We start from the raw sequence: 14,922 nt of genomic DNA, 5'->3' as shown, positions 1-14,922 counted from the left end.
TGCAGATCTTCAATGTCTTTATAATGGAGTGGGAAAATTTCTGTTTGTCCTTTAAAAATCATGGATTGCAAATAATGCTAGTAATTAAGTGGGGGATTTTGAAGGGTAACAAGTTTGTTTTTGCAGAATGCAAATTTTTTTTATGTGGAAATCCTTTCTGTATTAGTAGAATTTTTGTGCTCAGCCCCTGCAAATACAGAACTTTTACTGTATTTTAGAGTTAAGATAACTAAATACAACAAATAAATAATAAAAGTGGAGGTGATTAGCAATTTCACATAGAGAAAAGAAAAATTCAGCTGAAGTTATTTATTACAGTATAATGTAGAAATAGTATGCTGTTCAATCAAAATCAAAATGTAGCCATGCTAGAGGTAATTTAAAAATCCAGGAGCAATGACAAAATATAATTTAAAGTTGGCCAAATTGCATCAGTATATTTTATTTTCTATTATTTGAGTTAGTGGAATGTGGGTAATCATATTCGAGACTGTTATTGGATAACTAGATCACTCTACCTTTAAAAAGCAATAGATGCCCAAGTTCTAAATTATATTTTTAATCCCCTTCCCTACCCGCACACGGGGAGGGGATTGAACTGGTAACTTACTGTAATTTACCAGTATGCTTTTTATGTTCAGCAAAGATAAGTAATGTAAAAATAAGTAATGTAAAAAATAAGTAATGTAAAAAATAAGTTTTCCTGTAATCAGAGATTACAGGTAAACTTATTTTTCTTTAGTTCAACTGATTATGTTACTAAACATAATGTTACTAATTATGTTAGTAACATATTATGTTACTGATTTAGTAACTGATTATGTTACTAAACATAATCAGTTGAACAAGTTTATGACAGGTGTCAAATGCTGGTAATTAGGTTATTTGTAAAGCTCCATGTTGTAGTAAAAATACAATAATCTGTAATATCTGATTGACATTTCATTCGGAGTGTACATTTCATTACTGATTGGTCTTTCAAGTCAGTGTACTCAGATGCACTTGCAGCAGATCTGTGTTCGTCTTCTGACTACAATTTACTAATGAAAATACTTGTACGGTATGGAATTCACTTTCTAAATTATATTTTATTTATTAAAACGACTTTTTCCCAGATTGGACATCATGTTGAGATTGCATGAACTGACTGCAGTTTCTCAATAGCTACTTTTAGTGGCAGGGACTTTGGACTTTAAATTCACATTACACGAACTACAGAGCTTCAGTGCCTTATAATGGAGTGGATACATGAAGTGCAGATCTTCAATGTCTTTATAATGGAGTGGGAAAATTTCTGTTTGTCCTTTAAAAATCATGGATTGCAAATAATGCTAGTAATTAAGTGGGGGATTTTGAAGGGTAACAAGTTTGTTTTTGCAGAATGCAAATTTTTTTTATGTGGAAATCCTTTCTGTATTAGTAGAATTTTTGTGCTCAGCCCCTGCAAATACAGAACTTTTACTGTATTTTAGAGTTAAGATAACTAAATACAACAAATAAATAATAAAAGTGGAGGTGATTAGCAATTTCACATAGAGAAAAGAAAAATTCAGCTGAAGTTATTTATTACAGTATAATGTAGAAATAGTATGCTGTTCAATCAAAATCAAAATGTAGCCACGCTAGAGGTAATTTAAAAATCCAGGAGCAATGACAAAATATAATTTAAAGTTGGCCAAATTGCATCAGTATATTTTATTTTCTATTATTTGAGTTAGTGGAATGTGGGTAATCATATTCGAGACTGTTATTGGATAACTAGATCACTCTACCTTTAAAAAGCAATAGATGCCCAAGTTCTAAATTATATTTTTAATCCCCTTCCCTACCCGCACACGGGGAGGGGATTGAACTGGTAACTTACTGTAATTTACCAGTATGCTTTTTATGTTCAGCAAAGATAAGTAATGTAAAAATAAGTAATGTAAAAAATAAGTTTTCCTGTAATCAGAGATTACAGGTAAACTTATTTTTCTTTAGTTCAACTGATTATGTTACTAAACATAATGTTACTAATTATGTTAGTAACATATTATGTTACTGATTTAGTAACTGATTATGTTACTAAACATAATCAGTTGAACAAGTTTATGACAGGTGTCAAATGCTGGTAATTAGGTTATTTGTAAAGCTCCATGTTGTAGTAAAAATACAATAATCTGTAATATCTGATTGGGTAGCCAGCATGTTGTGTAGTGGCTTTCTTTTACTCCCTTGAATTTTGATGTGCAGGATGGAAATTCCACCACATTCTAATACAAATTCTTACCACATATTCAAAATGAACTCACTCATGTACCATTCTACAGTTATATTAGAATTAAGGCACACCGGTTTGCATTATGTAATTAATTTATGACATGGGAGGAGTTTATTGGATGATCAGGGGATTATTATTTTTTTTTTATGGACAAAATTACCACTGTGTAATTAGTAATGATGCGAGGAACTGAAAAATTTTTTTGCTCTGTTTCTTAAAAGAAACATTATATTGACCTAATACATTTAATTTTCTGTTTATAAACAACATTGATATAGTAGACTTCATCTCTTGATATTTGATAAGATGAAGGTTTTTTTCATTTGTGAACACAATGTGTATTTTATGGATACAGTAAACCCCCACTATTCGCGGGGGTTACGTTCCTGAAAAATGCTGCGAATACTGAGTTATGGCTCCCATAGTAATAAAGGGGTTCCGTTCCAAAGTATGAAATATATAAGAAAAACTAGTCTAAAATTTTGTCTATATGTACTTTCATAATATGACTATGTACATAGACAGTACATAGTGAAATACAAGCATATGGCAAATGAAAATAAGAAACAATTTAATATTAAATGTAATATTTATTAGAAATTTCAAACAAATCTTTCAAACCAGCGCCTTTGCTAGCTAAAAAAAACTTATCCCGCCAGTGCTATCACCAGTTTCGCTAAAGTGTTGATAAAGGAGTTTTGCCTTTTCATGAATGATGAGTGAACTTAACGGAATTTTATTTTTAGTTCGGTTTTCTATCCACAGATTTAAAGCTTTTTCCATTTTTTCTAATTTAATATCATGAGTTACAGAGCAAATTTTTGAAGCAATTAGCGCGTTTTCACGGACACTACGGCGGATTTTTTCTTCCGATTTTTTGATTAATCGTACCGTTGACTCATTGATTTTATAATATTTTGCCACTGAGGAGACACTTTCACCATTAGAAATTTTGTCTAATAACTCAATTTTATTTGCTAATGTCATCACCTTCTTTGATCTTTTCACATTTCCCTTGTTATTCGTAGCCATATTTTTGTACTGGTTAGAACTTGTCCACAATAAAGTCACTTTCTTCCGTTAACACACTCGAAAAAGTCTGTTTTACCCTGCAAAACGGTAGATTTATCACTTTTGTAAGCATATCAATTTATAAATTGATAAATTTATTCAATTTATATAAATTAAAAGCAAATGACGAAACCTTCCATGACAAGCGCATAACATATACTGAACAAGGATTAGCGAGAAACATCCACGATCGCGATTTTGCCGCCCCTCTCCCCCACCCACCGACCGCTGTTTTGACCGGGAAAGATAATTTTAGACACGCCCATGTTTTTTTATGGCAGAAAATGTTCATGGCGCTTTAAAATTCACATTTTTTTAGGTTTCATTTTATATTAAATTAGCGATCGCAAATACAGATACTGCGAATAGCGGGCGTTTACTGTATTTGTTTGCTTCTCGTTCTAGATTGGATCCTTTTGATGTGCCTCGTTTTCACACTAGGTCTGCAAAGTGGCAGGTCTTTGACAAGGTAATAAAAGAAATGTTTACTCCTGAGCAGATGGGTATTATGGAATCTCTTCCTTTGGATAATCAAGTTGAATTTATACAGAACACTAATATATAGGCTTGTGAAGCCTCAATGAAATTTCGAAAGCTCAAACCATATCACGTTCCTTGGTGGTCTTCTACATTAACTGATTTAAAACAGCTTACTAGAAGGACTAGACGTGAATTCCAGAGGGCGAAGAGAAATCCATCGCGTACGGTACTTGAATTGACGGTTTTACAAAGTAGATACAAACAAGCAAGACGAAATTATCATAATGAGATTCGCAAACAAAAAAGGACTTCTTGGGAGAATTTAATTAGCACCCAGGGAAATAGTGATCCCTGGGGACTTATTTACAAGCTTGTGACCAAAAAGATTCCACCAGGGGAGATTTTCACTTCTGTTACAACTGCAGAAGGTCAAAGTACCCTATCTTGGTCTTCTACTATAGATAGAATATTAGATGTAATTATACATCAAGGTTCTGATACTAATATGTCACCGGAACAAACTGGCATCGTACATTTAAATTCTAATTGCACAGAATTGACTGAAGTACCTCCATGCGCTCAGGTAAATCCCCTGGGTATGATAAATTTGAAGTAGATGTTGTTAAAAGAGTCTGGAAAATTGTACCAGCTTCAATATTAATTTTGTTTAATTCATGCCTACGAAGGGGTGAATTCCCTAGAGTGTGGAAAAGAGCTTTGCTCAAAATTTTGCTTAAGAATTCCAAAAAACCGGCTGAGGATCCATTATCATATAGGCCTATAGCCCTTCTCCCAGTTCTGGGAAAGGCGCTAGAGAAGGTTGTTGCCAGTAGATTAATTGCAGCATATGCCGACAAAAGACTTGCTTCTGGAGACCAGTATGGGTTCACCAAAGGACGAGGGACAGAAGATGCATTAGTTAGACTTCTAGATATTCAGGCTGATACAGATTCCAAGTATTTGCTCGGCCTCTTTGTGGACTTCAAAGGGGCCTTTGACACCCTTTGGTGGCAAAGTGCCCTGGCGAGGTTCCGGAAGGCCGAAGTGTCCATAAATATATATAAGCTTTTAAAGAGCTATTTTTCTGATCGTACCATTTCTGTCAAATCTGGACTGGAGGAGGTCTCTCGCAGAGTTACAAGAGGATGTCCACAGGCGTCAATACTTGGTCCCTTGTGCTGGAATCTGGTTTTTGATTCCTGGTTGGTTAAGAGTTTTCGAGCTATTCATATGATAGCATACGCTGACGATCTTACAATATTAATCCAGGGTAATTCTAGGAAAAGCCTTGAAGAATCAGCAAATGCTGTGCTGTTAGAACTCTCCAACTGGTCTTCAACACATAAATTGCAGGTTTCTATTGCAAAAATGTCTCAGATGTTGCTTAAGGGAAAGCTTGACCATGGAAGACCTCCATTAATTAAATATAGGGAACAAACCATTAAGTACTTATCGAAGACCAAATACCTAGGCATTTATATTGATGATGCTCTCAGTTTCCTACCACATGTTCAGTATGTGAAAGAAAAGGCTAAATTGTTCCTGAGCCGAATTAAACAGATAACAAGACAAGACTGGGGTCTTAGAGGTCAAACCTTACGACTTCACTATAATTGTGTGTTTTTGTCGATAATTTCTTATGGAGCTGGTGCATGGGGCTTTAGAGCCAATAAAGTTGCTGTAGTAAAGCAACTGTTACAAGCACAGAGGGCTGCCCTCCGACCATGTCAAGAGCTTGTCGAACTACCTCCACCATGGCTCTTCAGGTTTTGCTTGGGAAACTACCTGTCCATTTTGAAGTTCAGTACCGCTACCTTAAGTATCACCTTTTGAAGAAAATACCATTGACCTATGATAACATCCAATTAGATCTAAGTGCTCCCATTAAGACTGAGAAGACAAGATTAAGGCAAATTTTTATTGCAAAATGGCAGCAGGAGTGGTCTTCATCTGATATTGGTGCAGTCACAAGGGACTTTCTGCCTGTAGCAAGTGAAATTAAAAAGGAGGAGTTAAAGTGGTTTTCGCCAGGCTTATATGGTATGTTTATATTAACTGGCCACGGAAGTATAAATAGTAAACTTCACAAACTGGGACTTTCACCAACAACATCTTGTTTGTGTGGCCAGGAAGAAACTGTTAACCATATTCTTCATCAATGTCATTATTATAACGATCTTCGACGTGACCTACTTAGTGTAGTTCCTAACTTGGACTCCACCAACAATAAAATTCTGGTTGAGTCTCAGACAGCTTTTAACGCTATGAATGTGTTTGCTTCTCGTGCATTTAAAAGAAGAACCAAAATTAGGTCCTAGTTTTACTGTTCCTGCGATTTCTTGGATCCTTTATTGGATTAGGAAAGAAATATCTCTCATTTTTGATTGGATTCTATATTTGCAACTGATTAGCATCATTAAGTGCTACACTATACTTTCCTGGATTTTATAATAGACTTGTTCTTGATGTGGAACTGTTTTCAGCAGAATAGGTATTTACTGTATAAGGAATTTTGCTCTACTCATCGAGATACTATTTGGCCTTTAGCGTTTCATAGTTTTTGGAATTAATATTTCTTTGTGAGTGAATACCACTGTGACATTTCATATTACAGACTTTTCCTAGTAACTCTGTTATTAACTATCTTGGACGATTATCTTAGACTTTTTGGGCTCTCTTAGAGCTTGTATTTAGGCAAGAACTTTTTAAAACATAATTTTGAACCCTGCCTAATGTGAGCTCATTAGCATTAGTAGAGGCATTTGATGCAAGAAAGCAAGCTTATGCAGCATCAGCCAAAAAAAAAAAAAAAAACCCCCACTTCAACTTCACCCCTCTGTTCGTTCAAAATACCTGTCCAGCTGAGCCTTAAACTTATTTAGGCTATCAACCTCCACCACAAGGGATGGAAGTCTGTTCCACCAACCAACCACCCGCTGGCTAAAGGCAAATTTCCGCACGTCTATCCTACATCTGTCTTTCCTCAATTTGAATTTATGCCCTCTCAGGTGATTTTTCTGAGCTAGAGGAAGAATCCCATCAGCATTGAGCATGCTTAAACCATTCAAGGCTTTATACACCTCTATCAGATCACCTCGCTGGTGCCTATTCTCCAGACACTGTAATTTGCAAAACTTAAGCCTTTCTTCGTAAGAGCACCCCTTTGTTCCATTCACTAATCTTGTTGCCCTTCTCTGTACTCGTTCCAGCAGCTCTACATCCTTCTTGAAATGAGGCCTCCAGACCTGTATACAGCACTCTAGGTGTGGCCTGACCATTGCCTTATACAATGGAATAATCACCTCCTTATCCCTACTGGAAAAATTCCTGTATATCATTGACAATACTCCATGAGCTACTCTTACACCCCGTCTGCACTGCTCAGAGAACTTCATATCTGCCTGCACAACCACCCCCAAGTCCCTTTCATTCTCTACCACTGTCAGTGTAGTACCGCAGAGTTGATACGTTGCTCTGGGGTTGCTGTTTCCCATGTGTAGTACTTTACATTTGTCAATGTTAAACTTCATTTGCCACCTCTCAGCCCATCTGCTCAACCTTTCCAGATCCTGTTGCAGCAGCATAGTGTCAGTAGTGTCCTTGACAACCCTGCCAACCTTTGTATTGTCTGCAAACTTGGACATTAAGCTTGATATACCATCATCAATATCATTTATAAATACAGAAAACAATAATGGACCCAACACTGAGCCCTGAGGGACTCCACTAATAACATTAGTCCACGATGAGCAGTGTCCATTGATTACCACTCTCTGTCTTCTCCCCCTCAACCACCCCTTTATCCATAGCAGCAATTTGCCTCCAATGTCACACTGCTCCAATTTGTGTAGCAGTCTTCCATGTGCAACAGTATCAAAAGCCTTTTTAAGATCCAAGTATATAATATCAAAGTTATTCCCTGCATCCAGTTCTTTTGTGACTGCATCATAGTATCCAATCAAGTTGGTCAGGCAAGACTTCCCCTTAACAAAACCATGCTGTGTCTGAGCTATAACTGAAGTCTTGTCTAAATAATCCTGCAGTGCTTCTTTAACCAGTGCCTCCATTAATTTTCCTGGAACAGAAGTTAAGCTCACAGGTCTATAATTACTTGTATCAGCCTTTGATCCTCCTTTGTGAATTGGGGTCACATTTGCACATTTCCAGTCTATGGGTACCTCCCCTGAGTCCAAGGAAGCTCTCATAATTATGGCTAAGGGTTTGCTTACTTCCTTTGCTGCCTCCTTTAATATAACTGTATAGATCCCATCCACTCCGGGTGCCTTTCTTGTGTTTATCTTGGATTTGGACATGTATATTACTTTTGTGTTAACCCTGAGACATTTTATTGGGCCAGGTTATGGCACTACCCTGGCATTACATTGGACGAATCTGTACATAGTGTATATTCTGCTGTGTTCCTGAAGAAGAGGATATTGTACGTATTGCACATAGTGTCTTTCTGTGGAGCTTTTCAGAATTTGCGGAATTTGCTTTCACTGTGATTTTTGTTAGAAGATCAATTATTTCTTCAACAACTGACGTTCTGCCTACAAGGGGTTAGGCAAGCTGTAAATTAAGATGTTTTGCTGATCCTAGTTCCTAGTATGGGATTTTCCATGAGATAGGTCTCCATGGTTAGAGAAGTTAGTCCACTTCTCCACTTCTTCCTACTTTATTCTTGCTTTACTTCTTCTCACTTCTAACTATTGGAGAGTCCCTCTGTTGATTCTCCTCTATTCTGTCCATTTACCTCCCCAGATCCCAAACTTCTCCCTCTGTATTCCTCCTTTTCCACTTCATTCTCTTTTTCGGGCACTCTCAGGTGTTATGCCCTGGGCTTGCCCAGCAGGAGATAATTGATCCTGGCCGCCTCCACATGGCGGGGATGGGGGGGTGAGACGTAGTGACCAGGTGTTACTGCTTCACTGGCCGATAACATAACAACAGAACACATCATAACACCTTACACGTCCAACACACTGCATACAATTGGCCGGTTTTGGCATAAGCTTCAACACAAGAAGTACAATAGCGGCTTATGGGGGAAACCCTGGGATCTGCCACAACAACACATGAATATCCCCGAATATCCCTGTATTTGTTTGCATGCATGAGCATTACAAGTTGGATGTTTGTAACTTGTGAATGATCTGGTAATTTATTATTTCTTGTGTCTTTTCGATTTATGTTGTTTTTATACACTGGCAACTCTCCCAAGCCATGTCTTACAGGTGATTACAGATTCTTAGGAATTATATACAGAACACAGTCCATCTTATAGTGACTTTTAAATATTCTTCCAAAACACTTCAAAGCAAACAAATTTTTTTTTCCTTCATTGTATGAGTTTAGAGAATTTTAGGGAAGTTTAGTTTTATTGACAATCAGTAGATGTTATTCAGCTGAAGTACCATCAATCTGAATTCAGATTTCTCTGACCTCAAGGTTGTTATCAAAGTCATTCCTATTCATCCCCACATTACATTCCCAACATCAAAAACAGTCCACCTGAAGAAACAGATGCCGTTACTGCAGATTATACTACAAATAATGCAGTTGAGATTTTGACATCATGTACTTAGATTTCAGAAAAGCTTTTAATGCTGTTACATAGAAAAGACTATTGTACAAATTTTGGCAGTGTGGCATTAAGGGCAAGTTACTGCTATGGATAAAGGGATGGTTGAGTGGTTATCAGTGGGCAGTGCTCTTCTTTGACTAATGTTATTAGCGAGGTCCTCGGCATTCAGTGCTGGGTCCCATTGTTGTTTTCTTTATTTTTTAATGATATTGATGAAGGCATATCAAGTTTAATATCTAAGTTGGTAGGTGATATGAAGGTTGGCAGTGTGGTTAATCACAGTAATCAAGGTTGCTATTGTAACAAGATCTAGACAAATTAGGCAGATTGGCTGAAACGTGGCAACTGAAGTTTAATATTGACAAATGCAAGGTACTATATATGAGTAGCAGTAATCAGAGAATAATGGACCAACATTGTGGCAAATTTCTGCACATCTGTTCTACAACTGTCTTTCCTCTATTTGAATTTATGCCCCCTCAGATGTGTAATCTGAGCAAGAGAAAGAATCCCATCAGCATTGAGCTTGCTCAAACCATTCAAGGCCTTATACACCTCTGTCAGATCACCTCACAGGTGCCTAGTATCTGGACACTGCAATTTGCAGAATTTAAGCCTTTCTTGATAAGAGAAACCCTTTGTTCCACTCACAAATCTTGTTACTCTCCTCTGTACTCATTCCAGAAGCTGTATATCCTTCCTAAAATGAGGTCTCGTCTCCAGACCTGTATGTAGAACTCCAGGTGTGGCCTACATACATTGTATTGCATACAGGTCTAGAGGCCTCATTTTAGAAAGGATGTGGGTCTGTGGAACAGGTGCAGAGAAGAGCACTGGGATTAGTGAGTAGAACAAAACAGTGCCCTAACCAAGAAAAAACTTCAGTTTTGAAAATTTCAGTCTGGAGAGTAGGTACCTGTGAGGAGGTCTGATTGAGATGTTTAAGGGTTTTTTGACTGGATTAAGTAAGCTCAGTGCTAATGGAATCCTCCTATATGGGGGGGGGCATATTTAAATTGACGAAGGATGATTTCAGTATAGATGAGAGGAAATTTGCCTTCAACTAGTGGGTAGTTGCTTGTTGGAACAAACTTCTATCTATTCTAGAAATGGGTGGTTTGAATTAATTGAAGGAAGAAGTAGGAAGATTGCATAAACTATTAGAGGGAATAGACAGATGAGAGTTAGTATTTTTTATTATTATTTTTTTTGGCTGATGCTATTTAAGCTTGCTTTCTTGCATTATTTGCCACTACTAATACTAACAAGGAAAATTCCATTTTCATGCATTTTGAGCAATTCTTTGTTCATAAACAGGACTGTGTGGAGTTGTAAGTATATTGACAGTGTAGCTGCTGGTGGCCATACCATGGTGTTTTCAATAATGTTTTGTATCCTTTGTGTGCATATGAGATAAACTTGGGCACTTCACTGTAGGTACGTGTGCTATTCACAGTCATGTGCATACAATTCATCATGCATACAATTTAAGGCCTTGTTACTCACTGCATTCACAGTAGTATGTGGGCTGACAACTGCAGGTTTGGCATTTTCATCTTGCGTGATTAATCTTCACTAAGAAATATCCATAGGTTTTGTACACATCAATTGAGAAATTTCTTTCATGTTGCCATCATATTGATCAAGGATCAGACATATATCACCACATCCTTGAAATGTGTATACTGCAAGACCTGCCCCTTATTCATATTCAAGATGTGATCATAATTACTGGGATGGAAGAACAAATATCAATGGCTATCTTTTGTCTATATGAGTGACATTTGCCACTTTTAGAGCAAAAGTATGCTTTTATCACATTTTCTGATTAGGCATTCTTCACTGAGATATCCCCCTGAGGTTACCTTCAAAGGAATGTATTTAATTTAGAAACACCTTGTTTATATATTTTTAAAAAGAAATTAAGGTGACCTTAGGGAAAGATATCCTAAGGTAGACAATCACTGATTGCCTGCTTTAGAATGATTTCAGTAGTTGAAAGCATTTTTGGTATATTTGTTGATAGAAATTTGTAGTCAGTAAATGAATGTTATATAAGTCTTTCAAAGTTCCCATTTTTTTAAAAATAGAGTTGATTTTAAATTAACAAAACAGTAATTAGAATTATAGTTATAAAGAGTGTGGCTACTAGTAAAAGAATAGTGAACTGTTTTATTCTGTATTTATTCCTTTTAAAATATTATTGAATCATTTTTTTCCTGTTAGAGCATTATTCATGACTTCAGAAATATTATATTATGTATTTGTTTCTGTATGATGCTTTCACTTGGTCATTGAAAAATATTGCTGTACAGTAACATGAATTTAATGATGTATATGGTACTCTCTCTTGTGAAACTTAATTTTTTTTTCCCTTTCAAATTTACAGTTGGGTCATATATCTAAAACAATAAATCTCCCACTGGTAAGTTGTTTTTCCCAGTAACCTTTCACTTTCTGTTTGTTTGCATTATAAGTTTAAAAAAAATTCTGGGTGAATTTTCAAAATTAAATTTTCCAATTGGTTGTTCTATAGAAAAGTTATTGTTAACTTACATAAAGTATTTAATTTAAAAAAAAAAAATTACCAAGTTAATATTACTTTTTTGTGAAATTCATAATAGTATAACAACAGAGTAAAGTTTATAAAAATCTTTATTTGCTGGCATGAATATTAACAGTATCTGATGCGAAACTATTTTTTAGCTGTAAACATATAGAATAGTTTTTGTGCAACAGGAGTTCACTTGTATAGATTATACAAGATGTTTCAGTTAAAAGGCACTGGGGTCTATTTTGCTGATTTTTAAATTTAGGCTATTTGTGATCTTGAACTTTTGATGTCACACATGGGGTGAAATTTTTGAATTTGATGATAACATTAGACTAATTATTACTGTTTAGATTTTATGATTTCAAATTAAAAAAAAAAATTCTAATTGATTAAGAAGAATTGAGCATAAATTGAGCGAAAAAGAATTGAGCATAAATCAGTATTAGATGAACAAAAAAAAAAAAAAATGATAGCAGTTGTAAGTATGAGCAGACACAACATAAACTGGCCTCATGCAGCCAGTTATGTTCTTCAGCTAAATATGCACAATTTTGAAGAGTGAACATTATATACAATTGTTTCCCCCCCCCCTAGTAAAATTATTTAACTGTTTTAGAAGTACTTTTAATTTAGAAAAATTGTAAAATCTAAATGGTAATACTTAGTCCAATTTTAACTTCAAATTTAAAAATATCTTCCCAGATATGACATAAAGATCCAGATAAAAAAATAGTCTAAACTTAAAATTATAAATGAGATAGACCCAGTGCCTTTTAATTTAATTGAAACACCCTGTACATGAAAACTCTTTTTAGTTATGATTTGTGATTAGGCCACTTATTCATCATTTGCAGATTATACCATGTAATAAAAAAAGTTTTTGTTTTTATTTAACTTTCTTATATGTTTTGTGTGCTGAATCCAACGCATTATTAGTTTTTCTCTAGCAGAAATATTTTGGTGGTAATTGAATTTTTTTTTTTTTTTTTTTTTTTGTGATGTTTGTTTATTACATACCAGTATTACATACATATAAGAGCTTTTAATATTTTTATAATAAGGATAGTTTCCCCCACCAGTTATTTATTATTTTTTTCATGTTAGGCAGTTTACTGTGGCTATCAATATTATTGGTTACATCAAGTTTTGCAGTGCACGTGAAGCCAATTTTGGAATGCATATGAGTGGTCAAGAGAAGTTGTAGGCACCTCATTTCCACTGTGATAGTTACATGAAGGTCAGAAGAATGATTTTGCAGTAATCAGGGTACGGCTTTTGATATACCTTGAATATGGAGAAAGTCGGTAAGCAGTTGTGATAATTGCTACTTTTGTATGGTGGATATATATCAAGGTATAATAAATCTGTAGTGTATACCACTATATCATTCTCTGGTAACTCCATTGCTATGCAGTAAATATCTGCCAATTCCAAATCAACCTTACAGAGAAGTCTTTAGCATTGGAAAATGAATATGGGGAACAGGATAATTGGAATTACGAGGGGAATTCAAAAAATAAGTTACACCTGCCACCATCTCTTGGTATAATTGCACAACACATGTGCTGCCTGTGCGGAATGGAGTTCATATCGTGCCTCCCCCCTGGGTAGGTGAGTTTCGTTGACATAGTGTTAATAGTTGTGTAGGAGCAAGCGTTCATAATGGCGCATCAGCTAGAAGGTTACTCCAAGTTTGAGGTACATTTTTTATTATGGAATTTATGGCAAAAGGCACAACAATTAATACTGCCAAACATTATGGTCTTTGCAAACAGCCATGAAAAACAAAAGGCCTGGAAAGTTAAGCAGAGGTGTTGTTCTCATTCAGGACAATTCCACGCCACACAATGCACACACAGCGTGATACTTACTCCAAAGTTTTGGATGGGAGGCATGGCAACATCCACCGTACAGTCCCGAACTTTCGCGTGGTGACTATCATATCTTCGGCAAGCTGAAAGAACATCTAGGGGGACAACGATTTGCAAACAATTTACAGGTGCAAACAGCAGTTCGATGGTGGCTGAATGACCAAGGAGTGGACTTCTATCATCAGGGAATCGAACGTTTAATCACACATTCCGACAAGTGTTTACACCAACTCGGTGACTACGTGTAAAAGTAGTGCAAGGTATGTGCTTTCTATTGCGTAATGTTACATACCTCAGTAAATGTCTCTTGGACTACAATGGTCAAGTGTAACTTATTTTTTGAATTACTCTCTTACATCTCAGAAGATTGTTCAAATAAAATGCCACACTTCCCTAATGAACAAGAACTGGATGATTGAGAGACATAGGCCTAACTGAATTCTGTGCAGAGCTCCTGATATCTCACTTAAATTAGGGGAATTTACTGGATCCCAGCTTCAAGGCTTTCACTTATAGATAAAGACATATTTAGTCCCTTTACTAGTGTTTTGATTTGATTGGTCTTTATGAAGAAATTGGTTTTAGTCACAATTCAGAAGAGTGGTGTCTTTTCATAGACAGTTCAAGTAAAACATTTGAAAACTGTGTTGCTTCACAAAGAATATATACTCATCAATTCCTGTTATGCAATTTGTTCATTTTAAAGAAGATTATGTAAATGTGCAGTATGTGTTGGAGATTATTCCTTCAGTATAAATGGGATGTCTGTGAGGACTTTCTAGGTGCTTGGGTTCCTTCTGGGCTTGCAAGGTAGTTTTACAAAAGTTCCCTTGCTTTGATGTCTCTGGGACAGTAGGGCAGTAGATTTAATATTACAGGAGAAGAGAAATATCCAGCCTGTTGGGGAGCTGAAGCCAGAAAAGATTAGGGACTTATACTTTGATGAAAATGTGGGACGCCTCTTAGATAACAAAGTAAGTTGAAGTTGAAGAATATGAAAATGATGGTGATTCTACTGAGTCATTCATAAAATCTTACTCTGTATAAATTTAAAACAGAAAGGCATTGAGACTGGATCTGTTTGGATCAATAATGTGAATTG

At 35.8% G+C, this 14,922-nt stretch overlaps 1 protein-coding gene across 2 annotated transcripts in view; it reads left to right on the top strand.

Annotated features, from left to right (window-relative positions):
- Nucleotides 1-14,922, top strand: part of LOC150090994 (26S proteasome non-ATPase regulatory subunit 11-like) — a 158,184-nt gene that overhangs the window by 111,255 nt on the left and 32,007 nt on the right. For both annotated transcript variants that reach the window (XR_016547367.1, XM_090380996.1), the window contains exon 10: nt 11,785-11,820. Coding sequence is in view for 1 of the 2 variants with exons in the window: in XM_090380996.1 (XP_090237122.1) it covers nt 11,785-11,820 (36 nt within the window). In the remaining variant the exon portion in view is untranslated. The remainder of the gene's footprint in view (nt 1-11,784; nt 11,821-14,922) is intronic.

This window comes from Mastigoproctus giganteus, chromosome 1 (genome assembly GCF_048544385.1).
Source record: "Mastigoproctus giganteus isolate SK-2022 chromosome 1, ASM4854438v1, whole genome shotgun sequence".
In the NCBI taxonomy this organism is placed as follows: Eukaryota; Metazoa; Arthropoda; class Arachnida; order Uropygi; family Thelyphonidae; genus Mastigoproctus; species Mastigoproctus giganteus.
This window is presented reverse-complemented; position numbering and strand designations above follow the sequence as displayed.